Consider the following 16,024-nt stretch of genomic DNA (forward strand, 5'->3'; position numbering starts at 1 on the left):
GGGCTGTGGAGTCAGAGTTGGAGCAATTTTGGGTACCTGGAGTCGGAGGTTTCATAAACTGAGTGGGAGCTGGATGATTTTTGTACCAAATCCACAGCCCTGGTAAGTATTAGACTAAGGAGTCAGAGTCATTTTGGGTACCTGGAGTCGGAGTTGGCAGTTTCATAAACGGAGGAGTAGGATGATTTTTGTACTGACTCCACACCACAGCCCTGCTTTAAAGAGGTCCTATAGTCTGCAATGTGGTCAATCAATAATTTGAAGAGGTCAATCTAATTCACAGTGAACTAACAGTAGGTGGATAGTTTAGGGGTATAAACATCTTCAGCTAATCAATTTTGCTAAATAAAGATAAAAAATAAATAATTAACAGATTGTTTTCCTACCCAATGATCAATCTGAAGAAACTTCAAGGAGTTCTTTATACCATTTATGATACAAATATAATGTAATTATACAAAGTTTTAGTGAGCAAATGTTTTACTTTCAAAAAAATGCTTAGTTCATACTCGTAAATTTATAAGAACTTACTTTTAAAGTTGCTTAAATAAAACATTTTAATGGTTATTTAAAATAAATTAGTACAACTACAAGCTTATAAGTCTGAATTATTATTTAAATAAACGTTCCAGCAATATAATGTCTGGAGGAAGAACAACAAAGCCATGTCAATTTTCCAAAAAAAGCCATTTTTAATTTTCTCGATATAGTATATACAAAAGTTAGCTTTGCTTAATTAAAACAATAGTCAGCGGCATCTATCATACAAATGAATTGCTCACACCTTGAAAAGAAAAATAGAATTTTCAGAAAACAAAAAGTATTTTGTTTAAATGTGTAAACAGGAAAATTTGATCCAAAGACACTTTTTTTTCTTTAGAAAATAGTAAGAAATGTAGAAACAAAAAATAATTTCTTTTTGGAAATTTACAAAGTTTTTTTTACCTCAATATTTAATAAAAAGCACAAGTAACAATAAAATAGAATTTATTATATGCTCAGCATACAATGAAAGGGAACAATAGCATAAAAAACGGATATTAGTCAAAAACTAAGTTACAAAAAAATGAAATAAAACTATGGACAGCATTTTAGTGTCTTAGATTAACGGCAAGAACGTGGTCCCTGGATGGTTGGGTGAAATATTTTTTTAAAACTGTTTTACCTCTTTAGTTTTGTGAGGAATTCTCATTGAGACAAAATGTTATTAATATACTACTTGAGCAACTGGGTAACCAGATATTATAAGCACCCTGGATTTGGGCTTACGGGTACCATCCAAATGATCAAAACAAATTATCAGGTCATGGTCAAATTTCAATATTCCTTACCATTTTATTCTGTTCCCCAACCTCCTTTTCAGTCAGTAAACTAATTAATCAATTATAATATATGGCACATAAATATATTTATATATAATATATTTAACAGAACTATAAGAACATTTGTGAAAAGTTAATTACAACCAAACATTGCAGAGAAACAAAAAATGAAAAAGACACTTTGTAATCCAAGCCTGAGACACAAACATAATGGTTACATTGGACTCCCCCCTCCCCGAAATCCAGTTCACTTGTACTAAAAGAAAAATTACGGCAGTAATATTAATCAAACAAAAAAATGTTGAATTCTGGAAAGATTCTGGAGTAAACATCCACTAAAGTCTTCATATCTGTAAAATGAACTCATAGTAACAAAAGAAAATTACTTGACATGGCATGTCGACCTTAAAACTGGCCTTCTCCTTTAGCAGATACAGTACAATATGAAATGGAAATGTTAGAACCTAGTTAATTGGTCATAGCACATTCTTAATGGTTGGTCGGTTAGGATTTTGGGTTTTGTAGTAAACTTCAAAAACTTTGGCGCCTCCTAATTGTGCCAAGAGTGTCCTCATTTGGAAGTTGGAGGTCTGTCCTTCATCATAGATCATATCACAGTTCAAGAAAAAAAACCCAAAAATTAAAAAACAGGCCTTTCTGCACTTTTGCGTTTCACAATGCAATTATTTTCAGCAACATCTGAAGGAACTGTTCTCGGATTTTCAGCAGGCACTTATAAAGAACTGGCACGGCGCCTCCCATCTGTACAGTCTGTCTATAGTGCACGTCTTGAAAGACTTCAACAATCAGACTTAATCATGACATAAAAGTTCTCAGTTCAAGAAACAACACGTTTAAGGCCTTGTCAAGGTTGTGTAGACTGGCTGGTCCCAGTTGGAATTGGGGCTGTGTGAGGGTGGAATAGACAGACTGTTGAGAATAGGTGTAGCATATGGGCGCCGAGAGGAATGGAAATAAGGATACTGATACAAACTAGACGGATAGCCAGAGTATGGATTATAGTAGTTGGAGCTTGGAAGGTCTGTATAGTCACACTGAGAGCTGGGGAAAGTGTTTGGTACAGTAGAGTTAGGTACAGTTGTAGTACAAGCTTGGGCACTATATGAGTTGTAGTCAGAATGAGTAGGTGATCCATGGGATTGGTCACTGTAATGACTTGGACTCAGCTGTTCTGTCTTGATGTGAGGCCTTTGTTGACCGGACTCTGGAGATGAGGATGAAGTCGAAGAACTTTTGTGTGACCACACAGGTGCTTGCGTGCTCCCAGCAGCATGCGTATAGGTTGCTGCATATGGTGGCGCTGCAGAGTTTTGCCCATGATCGGGTGGAATACCTCCATGACCATTGAGTGGCAAGTACTGGTCAAACTCATGCACATCGAAAGTCTCAATGTTGTTGATGACCTCACTACTTAACTCATTAATGTCAACATTGCTGAAGTCAATGTTTTGTCTCCCATTATCCAACATCCTGCGTCCTTCATGCTTCAGCTCCTGCTTCCCACTGTGGTGAAGGTCAGTCTTGGGGGTGGTTGGTGGAGTTGGAGGTCCATGATTTTGACCTAAAAGTTAAATAATGAAAACCTTAAGTATAACATACCATACTGTCCACCTTCTACAGTTTTTTATTTTCTTATTTAGAATTGTTAACAAGCCTAAAGAGAATATAGTCTTTTATATTATGCTTATTTTGCTTAGTCTTTGTGTTTAACGTTAAATAATCATAAATTATACATATGAAACAGTACATAGTTGTGACTCATCTGCAAAACTGCCTGGTAGTGTTTTGTCAGTAAAAGAGAGATATTACTGTTACAGCAAAAGAAGTTCCTAACTTTGCAGGAAAAAAATGCCCACATGTAGGGACTGATAGCTATTGCCCAATTGTTCCACATCAAGCTATCTCAACTAGACCTTTAAAAGCTGAGACCAGCAGGGGGAGCTCCAACCAAATACCATATTTTGTGATCATAATTAATATACATATATAAATACCTAATTCAAAACAAAAAGAAAAATGGATTCAGATGATCTAAAAAAAAGATCCATATACTACAATGCAATAGTGCACCTAGTGGCAGTATGTTTTTGTTTTTCATTAATTATGTGTAGGGTGCCGATATGAGTATCTATGAAAGACCAACTAGTAAAAAAAAAAAATATGATATTATATTTTTATTTTAGCTTTTCTTTTTTTCCCCTTTTTAATATTAAGAAAAAGAGCCATAAAACCGTAAACAGCAGAGAAATGTATCTCTTGATTGTAAAATAAAAAAACATTCACCATTTATGTAGCACCTTCAGGTCTGGCACTAATTTTTACAACTAGTGTTTGCGTAAATCTAGTTTATACGATTAAATTAAAAAAAATTTAAAAAAATAAATAATAGATGCATCCTGATTTGTTCCTGGAAAACTTTGCCCCCTGGGTTTGTGGTGGAGAACAAATATGTTACACAGCTAATAGCTGCTGGCACTGGCTATCTTAGCTTACTGGAAATAGGCTGATTACCGTACTTTTTAAAATGTCCACTAGAATAAGAAAGTGAAGCTTTTGGTTATATTGTTATGCTGTTCAAGGATATTTGAAAAACATTTATTGAGTTAGCTGCTGAAATGGGGCAACAGGGTGGCGTAGCGGTTAGCACTTTTGCCTTGCAGCACTGGATACCCGATTCAAATACCGGCCAGGGCACTAGCTGCACTAGTTTGTATGTACTCCCCGTGTCTGTGTGGGTTTCCCCGGGCACTCCAGTTTCCTCCCATATCCCAAAAACATACAGATAAGTTAAATGGCTTAAAAAAATTGCCCCTAGACTACAATGAACATATGACAGTTAGCAACAAGCTTATATACCGTGTAGAGCCTTGTGGAAGATGTTGGCCCTATATAAATACTAAATAAGAATAACCGTGCAAAGGAACAATCTGATTGGCCGTTACCAATTACTAGTGGACTCTTCTTGGTCAAACCATCTTGAGAAAACTGAGCACCCCACTTTACCAGGGGTAGAAAAGCCCAAACATTATGTAAAACATTTACAGGTAATTTACACATTACTCATACAGATGATGCCTAAATTACCGGTACTTACCTACACTTTCTGACTTTGACTTTTTATTAAATACGCTGCAAGTGAATTTCAGCTAGACCTATATACAGCTAGGAAAGAAGCTAGAGTATGCCACTTGGAACACAGCCAAGCAGAAATCTGTACACTAATGACAGACAACACAAACTGTCAACCGACATGATCAGAAAAAATGGTTTCAGGCAAATTTTATTCTCCACATATATGTGGCTTTGCGCTTTTAACACATGAAGATCATCAGAAGTCAATGATAACCAGAGTGTAGGCCCACCCTTCTCTTTTCTTTAGTGGGATGCCTAGTCTCCCTGAGATTGGTACTTCCATTCCATTGCTATTCCATGACTCCCTCTAAAATCTGGTAGGTCTCTCTCATCTTCCTAGTTACTTTGCAACGTGGGTGCAACTGGGTGGTCCGCCTTTGTATCTCTCTTGCAAGCTTGCTAGGGATTTGGCACTGGTAAAAATGAAAGGACTAAACTTTGCCACTTATGGTACTGTGACAATACGTATTTTATGGTTTTCATCTGCTGTACTTGCACCCTACCTCAAATGGGAAGTGGAAGTGAGAAGGAGGAAGCATGAACCAACCTTCAAATACATTTCTGTGGAATCATACAACCTTTTTAATGACTATTAAAATTCTTTTAAACTCAGCCATAGGCACTGTTGGCAAAAAACGGTATGTCCTACCATCAAATTAATGTTGAAAACTGTAAACTGAGAATTCCCTAATGTAGTACAGCCCATTACCTGCATGCTCTCCATGCATGTGTCCATCTCCCATCCCTGCTAGTCCAGAGTCAGACTTGTACATCTGAGGTCCAGGATGGTGGCCCAGTTCAGCCCCAGAATCGGAGTCACTCTGACCAGCTTTCACGCTCTTCCTCCGCCGAGGTTGGTATTTGTAATCTGGGTGATCCTTCTTGTGCTGGATACGCAGCCTCTCGGCCTCCTCAACAAAAGGGCGTTTCTCATTTTCACTCAGCAAACTGTGGGAAGAGCAAAAGTAACGTTTTTATGAAATGACCACAACGTATTACCAACGTGGATTTTCTCTTAATACAAAGCTTACTTATAGATTACTATATTTGATCTCACTCCTCTTTCTCCTAGACTCAATCCACTTCACTATTTGCTACAAATGTATTATGTAGAAACAAAATGAAAAGAAAAAAAAAAAAAAGACTATAATGATCTGATACAACAATATATAATTTCAGCCCCTTTGCTGAACAGTGAGTGATGCCATTGCTTCAATCTCGCTCTAAAATAAGTAAATAAATCGTAATCTAAATTGTGGATATAACTTAAACTGTACAAATAGAAAAAAAAAACCAAAACCAATCATTATTGATTCATATAGCACCATCACCTCCTGTTGTGCTGTACAGAGTTCAATAAGAATGGAAAGGTGGAATTTATGTAATTTGTAAATCTTATTGAGACGCTTTTCATCTGAAATTGTAATTTTTCTGTCTGCTAAAATGCTATTGCTTCAGGACCAGATTTGTAATAATAAACCAAGTCCAAAAACTGGAGGGGGGGGGGGGGGGGTTGGCTATAAGGAATAATTCAGAGAGTGTGTGCACATGTGTGTATATATAGTATATGTCTTACAAGTAGCACTTACAAGAGCAATTAAACAAAAGTTACAGAATACATTTATAGAAAAGTAGACAGAAGGGCAAAAATGAAAGATTTTAAATGATTTTGGCTTACAACTGTTTTGAATAGAAATATTAAACTTCTTAATTCCAGTACCGTACGTAATTTTTACTTTTATTATTTTTGTGTTTCATTTTTTTTTCTATTCAAGGGAATAGTTTCATGTTCACCATAGCTCCAGTAAGAGATGAAATCCATCATCCATAAAATGTTAATGCTCAAAAACACTAACTTAACTAGCTGTTTTTTTAATTATTTGTAATGTTCAGCAACTTCAGAACTTCTCTATAACTAAAACACTTATTCCTTACATCATATTGTTAGTCGATTTTTTGCATTTACAAATCATCTATTACTTTAAAAAAAAAAAAGTGTTTCTATAATGTCAAGTGATGATTGAGCAGCGAGGGTTCGCCAAATATTTATTTTGGAACCTCTGAAAGAAGCAATGAAAAAGTTGATTTGATGAATTAACCCTCAACACGCAGAATGTAAAAGAGGTGTGGCAGAGGCAAGATTGTATGCTTGCTGTGAAAGAGATGAACACATTGAGTGAAATCAATTATCAGGTAAGTGACAGTCCCCAGTGAATGGCAGCATTTAAACCTCGACTGCCTGTGGACACTTGTGTATTAAAATATTGTATCGTTGTTAGCATACATTGACCGAGCTGTAACTGATCCTAATACGCCACTTGAACTTGTGGTCAGAATGTATTAACAAAACTATCTTTCTCATTGTTTGCAACAGTTTACTTAAAAGTGAATTACATTTCTTCTGAAATATGTCAGATGCATAATAAAATGTATTAAGATACTTTCATAGTAGGTAGTACACAATAAACGATTATAGTCAAATTAATTCACAGGATTAAAAATTAAATAATATAGCCTGACTCACTCCTAATAAACTACCTCTGAGTCATCTAAAACAAATTAGATTCTTGAAATAGTGATTGATTGATGATTGATTGATTGATTGAGTTGGAATAAATACCTTCATTTGAAAAGAACATTTAGGAATGCACTGATGACTAGGTGACATGCAGCATGTTAAAATAATAATTTATAATGCAGAAAATTAATTTTTTTATTTAGCAACAAAGGGAATTGCTTGAATTTTTTTTAGGCAATTTCGTTTTTTTTTTTTAGTTTTTTTGTTTTGTGAAACAACACTTCACAAATCGGTGAAATCAGGAACACTACCAAGGAGATTAGTCATGACGATCAGGTTTTGTGGTACACATTCCTTGCCACTGACAACGTTCTAATGTGACTCATCTTTTGGAGAAACTTATTGTCACAGTAAAATTAACTTCTAGGAGATTATCTGCCAGGGGGCTATCATTTTACTGGCCCACAAAAACGTGACAACTTCAAATGTACGGATTAAAAAAAATGCATTGTGCCTAAGTGGATGTTTACAGCAAAGACAGGAGCTATGGATCAGCAAATAAACCCTTAAAAAATTAGCAAAATGTTAGACCCCAACAGATGTGAATCACCAACAATGCCACATTGAAGAATCCAAAGATGTACTAAATAAATGTGTCCCCCTAGTCAGGCCCTTTTTATTTTTAGCTTCATCTTTCCACACCCTCTCTTTACTCATACTATGGGCTTGATCCAGTTCACTTTTTTTCTTCTAAGCTTTCTTCAAGGAGATAATTTTTCATTTACTGTTTAAAATAACTTTTGTACTCTGCAAATGAAGAAGAACCAAAATTTAGGCAGAAAAGAGCAGTCAAAATTATTTTTTGCTTGCTGGTGGCTTGAAAGGCATTTAATTTATAATGAGAAAACTTAGGAGAAAAATTGAATTGGATTGGGCCCTATGTCTTCAAATATTGCTTGCATTACCACTGTTAAAACTCTGAATATTATGGTACAAGTTTACAGTGAGCATTCAGAAGCGTTTCACTCCCCCTCCTGTGTAAACAATAACTATTCTGGCAAGACCCCAGACAGTCTTTGGAGATAAAAGACACCTTTCTTGTTTTTGAAGCTGAAGCTAACCTCTTCCTCTAGCTATCAATTGTCTCATTTAAGAAGGTAAGTTAACCAGTTGAGGGAAGAGAGGCTGTAAAACTTGAACAGTTTATAACTTTTGAAGGATAATCTTTTTTCAGAGTTATACATTGAAACTTTCTGTTTTTTATTTTTTAAATGCTGTATAAGGCATACCTGCAAACTGGCACTTGTTGTTAACCAGCAGACTAGAGTAATGCCTTGAGCAAACTTACTTTAATTTTTTTCTGCATGTTCACATCTGTTGTCTTCAACCAAACAAGCTTTGGAGGAAATTTAAGGAAGCAGGAAATCTTGTGGAACTAAACGTTCCAGTTTACTAGTTACATAAAATCCTGTAACTTGTAGTATGTGTGCACACTCAAATCCTGCTAAGAATTTTTCCCGAACGTAGGCAATGAATTTGCCAGAGAAAGTTGGTTTGGGAACATTTGTTTCTGTACTGGTGGCAGTTGGTAGGCCCTTCCAGCACTTTAAGGGTGAACACTTCTACTGACAGCTGCTTAAGCCCGTAAGTATCTAACATCTGTTGCAAAGTGGATACGCTGTGCCTCATACTAATTACAAAAAAAAAAGAAAAAAAATCCAGCACTGATTTGAGAAATCTTCGACAAGATGACACTAGTACTATTACATGGACAGCTGGTGCCCACCAAGTGCCATCTTGTCATCTAATGCTCAAGTTACAGCCTATGTGAGGGTCTGTGGAGTCCTGATTTCTGACACCTGTCATTGGTTGAGGTTTGTACTTTGTTCCAGTTGTTGCAGATTGAAGCAAGATGGAGTGAGAGGAAGATCCCTACTGTGCAGAGAGCTGTGTTCAACATCTGTTAATTACTGCGTAAACCTGACCTCAGGACATTAATTATGCAGCACTACTCAATCAGACAGTCCACCATCAGTGTGAAGTCACAGATGTCAAAATATGGCCAAAGTAGAGATAGATTACCACCCTGGCATGGTACAGATCATACGGATCAATCTTTTTGTTGGGTCACTCACATATAAATTATGTCCATTGAAACCGATCAATAAGTTGCAACCAATTTTGATAACAAAATTTCAATCAATGATAATCGGCTTTTAATACAACAAATAAAATAAATCCTGCTGAACAAAATAAAAAATAAACATTATTTATTGATGGATGCTCCTCGATTGGTACTATGAGAAAGAGCATCAATTGTTTTATCAGAGACAGGAAAACTGCATGAATGTGCATCTATTTTAAGGTTTAAGGTACCACCCGGAGGAGTGATGCTCTTTTAGAACTTAGAAGACAGTAAGTCCAAACTAATAGCCTCATGAAACGGACATGCTTTTCAGAGATGCTTCTACTGCAGTCAGAGAGACATTACTCCTGCTACAGCCACAGGACTAAGAAGAAGGGTGTAGTGCAGGGACTATGGTTTCTGTAAATGGAACAAGTAGAGGCTCCATAGATAGATGCCACATCTTGACTTCTTTGGCACGTTCACAACCGAATGCCTGAGATCTCTCATGCCCTTAATCAACGATATGGTTAATGTAATACTACTTTGCAGGTATTAAAGACTAAGCAAATATCATTAGTATAAAGGAACTAAAAAAAGTAAAAGCATTCTTTAAAAAAAAAAAAAAGGAATCATCATGGACATTTTGGTTCCTTTTGGCCCCTTCAAAACAAAAACTTCTCAAAAGGTTGTCCATAACCTGTTGCTCCAGCAACAATGTTACTGGTTACTCAAGAAAGCTATGAGACATAGCAGACCTGGAAGAAGGAAGCTTCAGTGGGGGGGGGAAATACCTTTAAGGACACTGAGTTTAGGGAGGAGTTCATCTATTGCTTGTAGCTTGAGGATCACTTGGAGAAGGTAGCATTGTCAGAGCCATCGTCATTACTGGCAACCGATCTGACCAATTATGTGTGCTCACCTTGACATGCCACATTACAGGACCTGATGGATTGGTGAGTAGAAACAGGCAGTTGTCCTAGGTGACACACAACCACACAGCAGTTCAGGAAGAAACTGTCCATCTAGCTAGGCTTGTACCAGACTTATATCAATAAAATAGCAAGAAGCAATCAATTTTAGGCAGATTTAATCTTCATGAATAAATCCGCCTGCAGGTTTGTTTTTTTTTGCTCGATTCAAAATCAATTGTTAATGCTCAATGTATTTGAGAGTGTGATAAAAAAAAGGAAATTTTTATTGAATTGGTTGCAAATTGATAGTCTGTATTGCATGAAGGAATTGCAACACCATGAGCAATCATACTGATCAAGGTTTGAATGGATTAGCATGCAAACTTTTTTTTTAAATTAATGTTACTGTTCCTGGTGGAATGTTACTGTTCTAGGTGGGAGGATTAGGTCCCCAAAAAGATCAATCAAACAACTGTTTAAGGACGATTGTTTGATCAGTCACAGGTTGAACCAATGGCCAGCTTAATTAGGAAGTGGGATGTAGAAAAGTAGAACATTTTCGAAGGAAACATTCTAAATTGTCTTTATGTACAGCACAGCAGGTACTATACGAGTGCCAAAATAATAATAATAATAATAATAATGCCAATTAAAAACATCAAGAGCTATAATCAAGATCAGTGCCCAAACTGCAGCTGCACTTGAATATAGTTAGTCAAGCCCATCGGTCCTTCACTTAAAATAACTCCTGCCGGACCTGGTAAATTTCTTGTTATGGGGTTATACGATTTTTTTGTCTATGGATAACAAAAATTTAGGGTGCAAGGAAATAACAAAAGTCTCGCCCATACTTTGTATTTAAAGCGTTACACATTTTTACATAATTTCCCTGGTCATACTGATACTAAATGCTAGAACTAAGTTAACCACATCACTCCAGATAATAAAATAATGCATGTATAATCCCTTTGTCTTATTATACATTTATATGGCACAGAGGCCTAGTGCACACCAGAGCGGTTCTGCTGCGGTTTGCGATCCGCTTGCGGGTGCGGATCCGTTAGGGTAATGTATCTCAATGGGCTGGTGCACACCAGAGCGGGAGGCGTTTTGCAGAAACGCATACTCCCAGGCTGCTGCAGATTTTGGATTGCGGATGCGTTTCTGCCTCAATGTTAAGTATAGGAAAAACGCAAACCGCTCTGAAAAACGGCACTTCAGAGCGGAACCGCTCAGGTGTTTTTTGTTACAGTAGCTGTTCAGTAACAGCTTTACTGTAACAATACAGGAAATCTACTACACCAAAACCGCTACAGAAAACCGCAAAACGCTAGCTGAAACGCTACAGAAAAAGAAGAAAAAGCGTTTCAAAATCTGCTAGCATTTTGCGGATCTGCTAGCGGGTTTTGGTGTGCACCAGGCCTAACACATTTATACAGCACTTTACAGGGTAAGATAAGGCTAAGCACACACTATGCAATGTGTACCCTGTCAGGTAACTGATTGTAATTTCCCTGATCGCAACTCGTTCGGGAAGGGGGGGGGGGTTAAAAGTTTTTGACTTGCGCCTATCAACTTTCATTGGAGGTACTGCCACTTCTAGACTTGTGTTACTTGATGCAGTGTAAAAGTGTATGTAACTTTCTCACTTAGAGGGATACTTAAGTTATCCAAGTGTAGACTGCATCCAATCACTGTGTCCTCATTTTTAAGAAATGTTCCTTTGGTTCAATGTTATTATCGAATTGCTCTGCCAATCATGAGATTATCTGGTGGAAAATGTTTTTGGGATGCTAGAGGAAACTGGAGCTAGAGGAAACCCAAGAGGATTCTGTCTTTTATTTTTTTCACTTTAATCTAAACAGTAATCACAATAACTTCCAGGGATAGATCTCCAGAACTTGGAATAAGAGGCAGGGGATATAAATAATGGCATATAGATGCTGGGTCCCTGGTTTGAATCCCAGCCAGGGCACTATCTGCATGGAGTTTGTATGTGCTCCCCACGCCTGCGTTGGTTTCCTCCGGGCACATCCCAAAAACATACAGATAAGTTAAGTGGATTCCCCCTAAAAAATTGTCCTAGACTATGATGGACACGTGATTATGGTCCCCTCTGAGGGACAGTTAGTGACAAGACTGTACTCTGTACAGCACTGCAGAAGAGAAATATAAATAAATAAATATTAATAGTATAGGTCCTAAGAAGGGAATCGTGGATATTGCCTACTCACCGCCAGAGTTTGCCCAGGGTCTTGCTGAGCTCTGCATTGTGCAGATGGGGGTATTGGTCTGCCAGTTTCCTGCGTGCAGCCTGTGCCCACACCATGAAGGCATTCATAGGTCTCTTCACGTGGGGCTTTGCCTTGAGGGAGCCAGATCCCCGGACTGGCATAGGCACCAGACTCCAGTCGTAGCCTTTCAGCACCTGGGACACTGCCTCCCTGATGCAGGCTGGGAACCTTTCATCCAGAGGTCCATCTGGGTCCTTCTTGGAGAGGGGGGACATGCCTGCGGCTGTGAGGGACCCTCTCCCCTCTGAGCCTGCTGGAGACAGAGGAGCGTCCGAGTCTGAGTCCGAAACGTGGGACATGGAGCTGGCAGTGCCCGCTGGGCTGCAGGGAGCCTCGGGAGACTGCTCCTGCCCTGTGCTCATGTTCAGCATCTGGGAGCCGCACAGAGGTCTCTGCACAGGCAGGTCAGTGTGCCAGCTGTGCCAACCAGGGAGCAATCACTGCCTTCTGCACTGTCTCCGGATTCACTGCCACTCCTGGCAGAGGTATTCCCCGTAGCTGGGAGGCAACTCCAAGTCCCGATGGCGGCAGCAAGAAGTCCTGATGGAGCTCGGTCGGTGGGCAGAAGCTGGGCAGCTCGCTAATGGCAGCACCAGCCCAGCAATAGCAAATAAGAGCTCCTCTCCACCGCACTCTCCTCTTTCCCTGCCTCTCTGCCAGTCCAGCAATAAGTATCTTATGCCAGCCCCACCCCCTCCTCCTGACTGGCTGGCCCGGGGAAAGGGGCGGGCTGTGCACTTAAAGCGACACTTGCTCTGTACTTGGGTTATACAGTGTTTTCCCACGTGTGCTGGGAGCTGTTTTGTTGTCATCAGCTGCAGAAGAGGGGGCAGTGCCGTACCGGGGGTGAAAGCAGATCCTCATCCAGCGCCCAGGTGACAGCAGACTGTCATTTCACTCAGGCTGGCCATACAGCAAACGTGCTCATACATCTTCTGATGTATGGGCAGATCGACCAAGAGACACATCTCTCTGTAATCAAATCTGATTAGTAAGAGATCTGTTGTCTGCCCATACACCACAGGCCAATTCCCGATCGTTGGCATGTGTGTGTCAACATTTTACATTATGGGGGAACAGCACCGGGGTTTCCATCGCGTTTGTCGCTCATCCCGATATCTCACGCTGTTAGTGCCGTGCAACTGATGGAGTAAGTCGGTCCTACATCTTGCAGCATGTCTGATCGATGCATGCGACCAATTTTAACCTGAAATTGGTTGCATTGTCAATAGGGCATGCTCCCACGCATGCGCAGTAGACCCAACTTGACGGGACTGAGCCAATTACCCGGGGCTGATCACGGCTGAACAGCGGACCGTGGGAGGACGGCGTGGGATTCATACGTGTTTTTAGGGTGCTGGAGGAAGCCACGGGTGAGTATCAAATCTTTTTTTCCACAGCTCTGGGTTACTTTAAGATCCTGGGGTGACAGCAGATTCTCACTTAAAGGGATACTTAAGTGAACTATAAAAAGGCAGTTTTCATTACCTGGGGCCTCTACCAGCCCCCTGCAGTTGCCCTGTGCACGCAACGGTACTCAACAATTCTCCGGTCCCCCTGCCGCAGCTCAATTTCGCTTTTGGTGACTGAGCCTGTCTCCGGCCACTGCGCCTGCACGGTCCTGGCCGTGCACGTCCTCGTTTGCACTCCCATTGCTGGGAGTGTCCTGCCAAGTGCAGTACAGCTTTTCTCTAACTGCAACTTGTGCAGGACGCTCCCGGTGACGGGAGCACTAACGAGCAGGTGTTGAGCCAGAGCCACGCAGGCGCAGTTGCCACATCAGGCTTAGTTGCTGAAAGTGAAGCTGAGCTGCGACGGGGGACCAGAGGATCATTGAGAACCAGCGCGGGCACAGGGCGACTGCAGGGGGCTGGTGGAAGCCCCAGGTAAGTAAACTGAGCTGCAAGAAGATTGTCACCAGCATGAAAAAATTCTACCCAGCATGACATGGAAATGGCCTACAGCAAAAAAAAAGTACAAGCTGCTTAATTAATTAACTACCAGCGGAAAAATGTACGCAGTTGCCAGCTAAATGGTCGGCAGTTCTAAGTTCTGATTTGCCTGTGGCCATTTTTACTTCCTGTTGTGCAGAAATTTGCAGATTCGGCAAATCTGCTGCTCGACTCAAATCTCCAGAGAAGACTGTTGGTCCTCAGAGAGGATATTGTCAGGGTTCCAGCAAGCCGGGCTGGATTTTTTAAATTGTCTATTGTTTAAAAACTTCAGATCTCACCTGGGATATACTGAATATTGCAGAGAGTCTAGTAATAAACAAGATGTGGGCCCCTTCATTTTTGCTCCCCCTACCCATCTCCCTCAGTGTTCTCTCCTCTGCTTCTAGCTCTATCTCCCTCTATGTGCTACCTTCTATTTCTGCCTCTCTCCACCCGTGTGCCCCCCTCTGTTCTTGGCTCCCTCCTCTCAGTGTGCGCCCCTCTGTAGCAGGTTCCCCAACGCAGTATCCTACGCATCAAAACAGCCTACAAGCACAGGCAAAAGAGGTTAGGTTAGTGTTAGGCATTTGGAGGGGAAGGTTAGTGTTAGGCACTAGAAGGGGGGAGATTAGTGTTAGGCATTAGAAGGCATTAGTTAGGCATTGCTGGATCAATTAATACTTTCTGAAATCCTTCAGCAGTGCTTTTTTGTTGTTGCTTGTTTGTTTTTGCATGGAAAGGGGGAGGTTTGCAATGATTACTATACTGTATGTTTACAGGCTACTACATTATGTTTACAATCATTTGCCTGTAATGCTAAATGTAAATATATTTCCTTGAAGCTGGCTTCCCATGCAGGAATATTATAGCCTCATGTCAGAGCATAGATAGTTAGGCCCAGTTCACATTAGCGTTCCAGGTCCGGCTTCCCCGGACCCGGAACGCTCCGTACACAGCGGATGGTGAATGGATACATTGTTAATCAATGTATCCATTCACACTCGTGCGACCGTCTGGATCCGATCTGGGAACGCAGCTCCGGGACGATCCAGCTTTATTCCAACTTGCTCCATTTTTGCCGTCCGTCCCCGTGCGGCTGCGGACCCGGGCCGGATCCTGACCCGAACATGCGGCCATGCTGTGCAATGAGAAACTGATGTTTCTCATCACACTGGCAATAGGACTGGATGCTTCCAGCACCGGTCCTAGGCCACTTGGGGGGCCCGGACTACACGCCGGTATCCCTCATGCTTGCGGTGCCTTTCTGGCACTGCAATGTATCTAGTTCCGGCTACTTTATTGTAGCCGGAACTGATACATTCCGGATCCGCAACTTGTGGCCACCGCAGAGACCCGTACGGTCTCTTTGCGGCCCCCGGACACTTGGTGGACTCGAACTGCAAGTGTGAACGGGGCCTTATAGCCTCATGTCAGAGCATAGATAGTTACTGCAAAACAGTCTTGTACAAAATTACAAATGCCAAACAAAATAAGTTCTGAGGCCTTGTTCACATTGCGTTGAGCTCTCGTGTCCGTCCGCAGTGGGCTTTTTTTCCGCGATTTTCTTCGCATTCGCTCGTTTTTGTGGGTGTTTTTCTAAGCGCTTTTGTAGGGCGCTTCCATCTTTTGATCCAGAAAAAATCCGGAAAAAATAAATACAATGTTTGTTTTTTTTTAAATGCTCACGCAATCGCTTGCCAAAGCGATTTTGTGAGCGTTTTGCGTTTTTCCTATACCTTCCATTGAGGCAAAAATGGTCCAAGC

At 40.5% G+C, this 16,024-nt stretch overlaps 1 protein-coding gene across 1 annotated transcript; it reads right to left on the reverse strand.

Moving 5' to 3' along the window:
- Positions 1 to 690: 690 nt before the first annotated feature.
- Positions 691 to 12,960, reverse strand: SOX8 (SRY-box transcription factor 8). Its single transcript, XM_068244156.1, has 3 exons — positions 12,267 to 12,960; positions 5,185 to 5,423; positions 691 to 2,904 (listed from the first exon to the last, which is right to left on the reverse strand). Exons 1-3 carry the CDS (start codon positions 12,695 to 12,697, stop codon positions 2,177 to 2,179), a joined length of 1,398 nt encoding a protein of 465 aa, XP_068100257.1. The 5' UTR covers positions 12,698 to 12,960; the 3' UTR covers positions 691 to 2,176.
- Between the last annotated feature and the right edge of the window lie 3,064 nt (positions 12,961 to 16,024).

This window comes from Hyperolius riggenbachi, chromosome 7 (assembly GCF_040937935.1).
Source record: "Hyperolius riggenbachi isolate aHypRig1 chromosome 7, aHypRig1.pri, whole genome shotgun sequence".
Lineage (NCBI taxonomy): Eukaryota > Metazoa > Chordata > Amphibia > Anura > Hyperoliidae > Hyperolius > Hyperolius riggenbachi.